Source organism: Hydra viridissima, unplaced genomic scaffold, assembly GCF_058129835.1.
Source record: "Hydra viridissima isolate aposymbiotic clone 2 unplaced genomic scaffold, HvirCarnegie_v1 scaffold_10, whole genome shotgun sequence".
Lineage (NCBI taxonomy): Eukaryota > Metazoa > Cnidaria > Hydrozoa > Anthoathecata > Hydridae > Hydra > Hydra viridissima.
In genome coordinates this window covers 9,476,189-9,486,200 of record NW_028324309.1, presented here as the reverse complement: position 1 = coordinate 9,486,200, position 10,012 = coordinate 9,476,189, and the positions used below count along the sequence as shown (strand labels likewise).

Here is a 10,012-nt window from a genome sequence, read left to right as displayed (position 1 = left end):
TTCAGAAGATGCACCATTATTGATTAGTTTTTTATCACAGCAATACAATACCAAAATTTTATTTTGGTATTGTATTGCTGTGATAAAAAACAATTACAATAAGTATTGTATTGTTTTTTTTTCTAACAATACAATAAAATTCGAGAACTATTGTATTGTTTTAATGAAATAAAATTACAATAACTATTGTATTGTTTTGATGAAAACAAATTACAATAAATTTTGTAGTGAATTACTTTACATTAAAGTAGAAAAGCAAACGTATTTTAACGTATTTATATTCATCTCTGACGAACTTACTATTATTTTTGATATTTTTTATTTCTCAGGACGTATTTGATGTTGAATCGCTGTCTTAAGTCTGCCGAGTCCCTTTCATTTGCAGAAAAATGGTGGTTTCCTTTTTTTTGATCCCGTTAATTTTAATTTTCAATATTTAAAGTTGCCCAATTTACCATTCTGGCACCCCTTCTCCATCCCATTAAGTTTCAGTAAAAAAGAATCAATCATTAAATATTAGTTGTACTCTATTTCAAAGGTACAATGGTATATAGTCGGCAACTGGACTATTAAAACATTTGTTAAATTTTGACAATAAAATAATTTTTTTTTATTGCAATAACAATATATTGTTATTGTATTACAAAGACGAATTACAATACAATATTTATTGTTATTGTAGTGGGTCATTACAATACATTTTTTTTCAGATATTGTTATTGTTTTATAAAGATGAATTGCAATACAATATCTATTGTTATTGTATTACAGAATTACAATAGTTGTAAGTCACAAGTATTGTTGTTTCTAAATTAAGTTAATACAATAACAATAATTATTGTTACTGTTATTGTTTTCATTACAATTACAATAATCGTAACCCTAGTCCCCATCTCCAACCTCACCCTCTTAGTTATGAATAAGCAACCTTTTCTTCCAATGTTTAGAAAGGAGATCTTTAAAACTATGGTAGCTATGATTTCGAACTCTAATCGTCAAGAAAATATTTTTTTAAATGCTTCCCGACAGAATTCCATGCTATAAACGTTGAATACTCTTTAATGGTCATGTTTCTAACGTCTTTTTTATAAATGTTTTCCATTATTGCATGCGCTACTTCCCCAGTGATGCTTTTAGTTCCGTCAATTACGTTTGCAAGATTCTCTATAAAATGAAACTTTTGAAATTCGCAATCGTTATGCCAACAGTGGATGTGGGGCGTTTCCCATATTGAGTCGTCACTGCATGACGATGAGTCCAGTTCCCCTTTATAGTCTGCGGTAAAATTTTCGATAAGATGGTTTAAAGATAGTTCTGCTCCATACAACAACGAAACAGGGCGCCACCAAGTCGGCCATACGCCTTCGATATTTTCCGCAAAATCTATTTCCTCTAGTCCGGGCAAACTTGGGTGAAACTCGTTCAAGAACATGTAAGCAGTCATTTCTAGCGTTTTCTTTGAAAGCTTAATGAATACTTCTGTTCGGCCGAACCACGTCGAGCCTACGTTGTGAACACCTGCATGTTTCATGCCGAGCTTTGCAGATATGCTTTTTAATCGTTTCATGTTGAAATCAACGCTGTAACCGCCTCGGCCTGTCATTATCGCGTGTTTTGGTTTCCAAAAAAACAAAGCAGGGCTTAAAAACACGTCATAATCGGTTCTTAAGGTGTACTTGTATGAGCCGAGGATTGCATAAATGTCCGTTCGATTGAACATAATAAACGAGTTTATTGGACCGTAGCTAACGCTGCTTTCAAAGGGCTGTTCAATTACAAAGCAGTGCTGGTCATCAAAAACGATATTCCCCGTCACACTATACTCTTTGCAAATTCTTTTCAGATGGTCCATAAGCGATGGATGGGTGAAAACAAAAAGGTCTATATGGTTTGTGACGTTATATTTCTCTTCGTAAGACTCGACGTGATCAGTTATGTACCGCCACGACCCATAAAGTAAAGATATGAACAAATGAGCTTCGCGAATCGAGTTGGGAACATAACAGACAACTGCAACTCGGTCTTTATCAGATTTTACTATAGGTTTTTCTGTTTTACTAACCACCGACGTGTTTGTATTTTTCAATTCTTTATAATTACTTTTTGTTCGTGGAAGAAAATATTGAAATGGACCTAAATGTGAAAGCAGACACAGTTGTTGCTTTTAGGTTAAACTATAATAATTTTAGATTAAAAAAATGTAAAGGAAAACAAAATTTCAACATGGAAAGTATATTTTCTTGAAAATGGACGTGATTTATATTCAGCTTTCTTTATGGAGAAGGATACAAAAATTTTATAAAAACAGGGTGATCAGACCAATTGCAATTTCTTAAAGTTGGTTATTTAACTCTTATAGAATTTCTACTCATTTGACATTTATAACAAAAGCAGTCTATAAACTTTTATAAACACTCATTTGCAGTCTAAATTGCTTGTTTTGAGCATTTTAGCGGTTGTGTTGACATTTTTACGGTCATTTTGCAAAGATTTTTTTTTTATTTATAAAAACCTAAAATCTTTTATCAAAAGATAACCTTCCTCTTCAGTATTTTACCCGTAAATAATTGTGGTGGCAATGTGATTGTTTAGGACAATTTGTCATGGTGTGGTGTGTTGCATAGAATTCAAGGGACAATGGATCAACATATGTACAAAGAAATGCTAGAAAACATCATGTTTCCATATGCCGAAGAAAATCTTCCTTTGGAAATCTCCCTATCCAATAGAAAATTTGTAGGAGGAAGTTGACAAAAACATAAACTGGTTGACTGCAACAAGTTTAGGCCGACTTTGGATTGAAATAATTACTGCTTGGGATGCCATAACGCCTGAACGATGCCAATAATTGATCTTGTCAGTATGTTGTCGTTGTCAAGCAGTTATTGACTCAAAAGAATACCCCTCTAAATGTTAATTCACTCTAAATAAACTTTTGTTAAGTATTTATACAAAGAATTTCCATGATTTTGTTAACAAAAGGACGAAATGATAATTTTGTACAGGATGTGCTATTTAAATTGCCCCCTTATTCTGTACTTCTAAATCATTTATATGATCGTACTTTTTTTAACTAAGATACTTTCTTTTTTTACTCAATAATGTTATCTTCTAAAACTAATATTTTTATTAGGCTAAAAAAGTTTAAGATCTCTGGAAAATATATCATTACATCAATATATTGAACATCAATCTGTGCTATTTATTTTTTCGCCACTGTATATATATCGACTAATATCAGTGAGAAACTTGGCGACAGATTCCATCAAGACATTCTTACACTTGAAAGACATTATCAACGATGAGAGACTGCTTGATGTGAGATTCTATATGGCCTGCAATAAGAAAAAATGAAAGTATGCTTTGTAAAATCTCGTGCAGAACTTTTGTGTTTTTTTTTTTCCTACGTAATGTTATAATGTTGCAATGTTGTAATTCCAAAATACCTTTCAAAATATGTAAAAGTAATATATATTGTGTAATGGTTCCCACAATATTATTTTTCATTTAATTTGCATAACGAGAGAATATGGAAGTAACTAAATAAAAATATTAATATGACGTCAAAACGAATAAGATTTAATTAGAGGCAAAATATACCAACACTGAAAAATACAAAACTTTTATTATATTGCGTATTTTAACTATTAAGCGATTATTTAGCGATTTTAACTATGGTAGTTAATTTTTGAGTTTTTAATTTTTTCGAATGATCAACAGTACAATTTATAGGAATTCGATTTAGAGTAATTCCATGTAAAGTTAGAACAGTCAAGCCAACCCCCATCCCCACCCCCCTCAGACTTTTATTAAATTTTAACCAGTTGCCTATCAATGAAACATGTAAAATACAAAATTAAGCTCACAACTCCAAATGGTTTAAAAGTTATGGTGTTTTAAAATTTAGCCTAAAATGGCAAATTTTTTGTTCATGTCTGCCATGATGTATTTTATCGCATCATCTTTTTTTGAATAATTCAAATTTTAATGGAAAAAAAAAATTTTGAGTGTGCTTAATCCAAATATGTGAGAAAACAACAGAAATAAAATTTTTTGACAGTCATTTTTTGATTTTAAATTGGCGAAGATAAACTTTCTGTTTTTTAATCATGGATTACACTTTTACTATTTCCTGGAGTTGCCCAAGTCTCGATGGTTTGAATTTTTTTCAGATAAAAGAAGAGATGTTAAATCACCTTAATATAAAATACGGTTTTGGGATTTTTAACTATTATAAAAATATGCAATATTGAACATTACAGTGAAAATGCCAAATATTCTCCATTATGGACATTTTAATTAGAGTGCGCCAAGTTCCCGTATTTACGGGAACTACGGGAGCGGGATCCTGTTCCTGCTTTTGGTATTTAAAATACGGGAACGGGATCCTGTTCCCGTAATAAATAAAATACGGGAACAGGAAATTCCCGTTCCTGTTCCCGTACGTCATTCGATGTAACGGGGTTTTCCCGTAATTATTATATTATAATATATAATATATATATATTTATATATTATGATATAATATATATATATATTATATATATATTATATATATATATAATATATATATTTATATATTATATATATACATATTTATATATTTATATATTATAATATATATATTTATATATTATAATATAATATAAGAAATACGGGAAAAGCCGTATTTTTACAAGTTTCCCGCATTTTACCAAGTTTCCCGCTTTTTTACGGGATTCCCGCTATTTTATGATTTGCGCGCATATATTCCCGTTTATTTTAAGATTTTAAGATTTATGTTATAAATTTGGTACTAATACTAGGAACAAACTACTATAACTATAAGGTAAATATATATAAATATTATAATAATTTAAAATTATAATTAGGTTTAAGACCTAATTATAATTTTTTTAAGTAGTTTACTGTCTTCGTTTCTTTGCTAACTTTCTTCTTTTCTTTGCTAACTTTCTTCTTTTCCTTACTAACTTTCTTCTTTTCTTTACTAACTTTCTTCTTTTCTTTACTAACTTTCTTCTTTTCTTTACTAACTTTCTTCTTTTCTTTACTAACTTTCTTCGTTTCTTTACTAACTTTCTTCTTTTCTTTACTAATTTCTTCGTTTCTTTACTAATTTCTTCTTTTCTTTACTAACTTTTGTCTTTTCTTTACTAACTTTCTTCTTTTCTTTACTAACTTTCTTCTTTTCTTTACTAACTTTCTTCTTTTCTTTACTAACTTTCTTCGTTTCTTTACTAATTTCTTCTTTTCTTTACTAATTTCTTCTTTTCTTTACTAACTTCTTCTTTTCTTTACTAACTTTCGTCTTTTCTTTACTAACTTTCTTCTTTTCTTTACTAACTTTCTTCTTTTCTTTACTAACTTTCTTCTTTTCTTTACTAACTTCTTCTTTTCTTTACTAACTTTCGTCTTTTCTTTACTAACTTTCTTCTTTTCTTTACTAACTTCTTCTTTTCTTTACTAACTTTCGTCTTTTCTTTACTAACTTTCTTCTTTTCTTTACTAACTTTCTTCGTTTCTTTACTAATTTCTTCTTTTCTTTACTAATTTCTTCTTTTCTTTACTAACTTTCTTCTTTTCTTTACTAACTTTCTTCGTTTCTTTACTAACTTCTTCTTTTCTTTACTAACTTTCGTCTTTTCTTTACTAACTTTCTTCTTTTCTTTACTAACTTTCGTCTTTTCTTTACTAACTTTCGTCTTTTCTTTACTAACTTTCTTCTTTTCTTTACTAACTTTCTTCTTTTCTTTATTAACTTTTTTCTTTTCTTTACTAATTTCTTCTTTTCTTTGCTAACTTGCGTCTTTTCTTTACTAACTTTCTTCATATCTTTGGTATCTTTCTTGTTAATTACCTTATTTTCCTTTGAATATAAGTTATTAGTTAGAATTAACCTTTTTTCCTTTTTTTTTTTTAGGTACATAGCTTTTATTAAAACTCCCCTGTGTGTCTTCTATGTTGTAAAAATCTTCTATGTTGTAAAAATGTTGTTAAGTTAATAAATTTAAAAAATAAAAAAAAAAAATAAAAAAGAATCCAAAAAAAAACAAACACCTAAACCAAAATAAACCACAAAAAAAAAAAACAAATTATATAACCAGGAAAAAAAAAGAAAAAAAAAAAGCAGGAAAAAAAACCAGGAAATATTAGACGTTCCAGGTGAAAAACGGGAACAGGAACGGGATTTTCCCGTTCCCGCTTTTTAAAATACGGGAACGGGAATTCCCGTTCCCGTTTTTTTCCAAGTCCGGGAAATGAATCCCGTTCCCGGAAATTCCCGCTTTCGTTTCCCGGAAAACGGGAATTGTCACAGCCTAATTTTAATGGTACCTTTTCCTTAATAATTGAAGTTATAGTGGATGATATTGGCTGAAAATTAAAATCTAACCATTTTTGAAGATAGTGAATCCAAAGATAAAGAGAAAATAGCTCAATTTAAAGTTGCAGAATGTTACAAGTTTAAAAATAGATTTTATTTTTATCAAGATATTGTTAGTTGTCTAAATATCTTTTTGTTAAATCAGTTGTGATTAAGCTTAAAAATTATTTCATTTTTTGTAGTTTCGTTTCAAAATTGCTAGGACGTTACGGAATTAATAACTTTGATAGTTGTTACAAAAATAATTGTAAATATGTGTTAATTGTAAATATTCGTTGGTTTTTATGACGTTTTTGAGGGATATTGTCTGGTATAAAAGAAGGAGAAAATTTCTAAAAATAGGATTTTTGTTTGAAGAGAATAATGTTGTCATCTCATCATGCATTACGAGAAAAAACTGACGATCTTGACTATCTTGTAGAATGGAATGGAAATGTTGTTGAATGGAAAACCTAAGGTTTCCAACAAATGGCAGCAATTTCAAATTTTGACATTAACCCCAAAACCTTGGTCTGTCAGAAAAGCTACAAAATAGTTTGCAGTTTCCAACATTCAGAAACAACATTAGTATTGGACGAAATAAACACATGTCTAAAAAATTGATTTTGAGTAACCTGAAGGAACTCTATGCAGCAAATAAGATGAAATATCCACAAAATCGGATTTTCCAATTTTTGCAGTTTTCGCCCTTAATGGTGCATCCTTGCTGGGCCAAAAGGTACAGCAGAGAATCGAAGGTTTGCTTGATTCACCGATGCAACCCCAGTAAGCACACAACGTTGAAACAACGTTGAAATAACGTTGATCAACGTCGATCAACGTTATTTGAACGTTGTTTGACAGTTGTACCAGCATACAAGCTGCCCAACAAATCTTACATCTTGATGACACAAGATGATGATCAAGAAAAATGAATTCATTGAGCTTCTGTGTAAAAGGTTTGATAATATTACTTCTCATTCATTTATCGCAAAGTCATAATCAAGCAATCTAAAACGTCATAAAGAGACGGTTAGTCCTGATGAGGCCATTGTTCTTAGAGATTTTTCAGAGAATTACACTTTTTTAGTACAAGATGAGATACAGAGTTACGATTGAAGGAAGAAACAATATTGCCTTCACCCAATTATCATCTATTGCATGAAAGTAAAGTTAGAGTCATCTTGGTATGGTTTCCAAAATTGATTAAGAGAATAATGATTTCATTGCTAAGTTCATGCATCTCGATTTTTTCCAGATATAAAAATTACATTTTCAAAATGTGAAAAAAGTGAACAAAAGATATAGCTAAAATTATTAAAAATATTAAGCTAAATTTCAAAACATCAAAACTTTTAAACCATTTGGAATTGGGAGCTCAATTTTGTATTTTTTCATGTTTTATTGATAGGCACCACTGGTTAAAATTTAAAGAAAATATGAAGGGGTGGATGGAATGACTGGCCTACTTTTACATGGAAATACCCTTTATCGAAGTTTGTCTGTATAAAAATTTATACTTATCATTACGTTAAACATGAGGAGCGACGTCACTGGCTACGAGCCCGTTGCCGGCCTGTAAAGTACACGCAACTCTCTACAAAAAATCTATTAACTTTAAAATATATAAAAAAAAATCTTCTAACGTTGAAGATTTAGCAAGTTTATAAGTGATCGCGTACCTTTTGTTTTCATATTCAAAAGTCCTATTAACGATAAAGCACCAGCTATCGTAACGCAGGCGAGTCTCTTGAGATTCAACATTTTTCAAAAAAAAAAAAAAAGAAGCGCCGTTCTTATCCTCAAAAAGATCGCTCTAAACCAATCATATATTTGGATATAACACTGATTATTGAGTAAACAATAATGAAATTTTAATAACGTTAATTTTAATTTTAATAACAGGAATAATCTGAAAAAGAAATACGTTTATATAACTTATAATTGATAAGATATTAGCTTAAGGAATGCTTTACTTTATTTTCGATATCAGTCTCAAAGCCGAACTTCAGATTTAAAGTTTGTGTTAAAATTTCAATTTAGATACCATACGGTCTTTTTCCGAATAGTTGTTTTCCCGAATAAATGTTAACTGAGGAGCGTGTTTTTTTACGTCTGATGGTAATTTATGACTTTATTTGCCTCATTTTGTTAAGTAGAAAAATTTTTGGTATTTTTTGCATGTTCATATGGAAAAACTTGTTTATGAAGGATTGTTTATCTTTGTATTTAGCTTGAACTATATTTTCTTACAGGTCGAGACAATTCATTTATAGTTATCAGAGTTTCTTTAAAATCTGTGGTTTAACTTATTAAATAACTAAAGAAAAAAAATTTATTTTTAGGCCCTGGGTTAAAGTTTTACTGTTTATTATTCGCTTACACTCTTACGGCATGCATTTTTTCCATAAGCAATACCTTATTACAGGATATTACATCATTAAGTTAATACTTTTAATAAAATAGTTAAATAACTTGCTTAATATGTCAAGGTTAGGATGAGCTTAGAATTGGATTAACTTTAACATTTAGAAGTTTAATAATTTTAAATGATGACGTAGGAAACGTTTTTAATATCGTTAATCAGAGGTTTTTTTGAATAATAAAAGGAAAGTAAGAGTTTTAAAAAAAGAAATTTTTTTAACAGATTTTATCTTCATTTCGGAAAACCATCTCTTTCTTGTTCAGTAAAATTTTACGTATTTTAAGACAAAAATTTTAGAAATTTTTTGTTTCCTATGCTACCATGGGCAGAGAAATTTCATTTTTAAACACAAAGTACCATTAGAAAAATGTTTTATCTTTAAAAAATTATCCAAGACTTTAACAACTTGTTGAATGTAACTAATGAAAAAAAGAGAATAGATGCGTCAGGATGATAGGAAGTTAAAATCTTTAGATGTCAGCAAATGCTGATTTGGTTACTGTATGATAATTGGGGATACATACAGAGTTCATCCTAAAAATCTAACTTTATTAAACAAAAAGTTTATCAAGATGCCAATCATTAAGTAAGGAGTGAAGATGAAGAAAATTTTAGCACTAGAGTAGAAAAACAAGATTTGGTGGAGAGAAGAAAATTTAGTTTTTCTTCACCGCTGGTTTACTTTTTAAGGAAACAGAAAACTTCCCCAAAATGAATTTTAAATCTTTGCGAAATATATACAATGAAAAATGGAATAGCAGAGCAATCTATGCTTAGCTAGCTAATAATTTACTTTCACAACAACCACCATAACGTCAGTCATTGTGTGACTTTGTTGGTGGTGCGTGGTTTTCCATTGACACCTGGTTTTTTCGTCTGTTGAGCCGATATCAACTTAAACAAATTTTTTATGCTCATTCACTGATTTTAAAATATGACTGGATAGCGTATACGAAAAAATTTTTGAAGCCAGTTTTGGTAATTAAAATATATGTTAAAATGGTAATATACAAACCTCTTTGAAATAATTTATATATTTTAACATACAAAGTAATGAGATTCCAGAAAAATAATTACAATACCTCACATACATTATCATACATTATCTTGTTACAACCCTTCATGACTGATGACACGTTTGCAATTCAATTAGATCAGTTAAACTTACTTTTCAAAAATAAATTATGTATGAATATAACGTGTCATGCTGTTTAAAGTATGTAATG

The 10,012-nt window shown here is 29.5% G+C and overlaps 1 protein-coding gene across 3 annotated transcripts; it reads right to left on the bottom strand.

The window, feature by feature from the left end:
- Positions 1-287: 287 nt before the first annotated feature.
- LOC145181520 (uncharacterized) lies at positions 288-9,943 on the bottom strand. Of its 3 annotated transcripts, none has more exons than XM_090099870.1 (2): positions 8,044-8,182; positions 288-2,133 (listed from the first exon to the last, which is right to left on the bottom strand). In XM_090099870.1, the coding sequence occupies exons 1-2, from the start codon at positions 8,123-8,125 to the stop codon at positions 989-991; spliced, it is 1,227 nt and encodes a 408-aa protein (XP_089955996.1). In that variant the 5' UTR covers positions 8,126-8,182; the 3' UTR covers positions 288-988. The 3 variants fall into 3 exon arrangements, with proteins under 3 accessions (XP_089955996.1, XP_089955997.1, XP_089955998.1); XM_090099871.1 differs by lacking the exon at positions 8,044-8,182 and adding an exon at positions 9,869-9,943 and having other exon boundaries at positions 545-2,133; XM_090099872.1 differs by lacking the exon at positions 8,044-8,182 and adding an exon at positions 9,878-9,939 and having other exon boundaries at positions 545-2,133.
- Between the last annotated feature and the right edge of the window lie 69 nt (positions 9,944-10,012).

Bases quoted from the DNA above. Each gene is read 5' to 3' on its own strand.
- LOC145181520 (XM_090099870.1), bottom strand. From the start codon at position 8,125: ATGTTGAATCTCAAGAGACTCGCCTGCGTTACGATAGCTGGTGCTTTA. The intron at 2,134-8,043 runs GTACGCGATCAC...TTTCACATTTAG, and splicing joins TTTGAATATGAAAACAAAAG to GTCCATTTCAATATTTTCTT.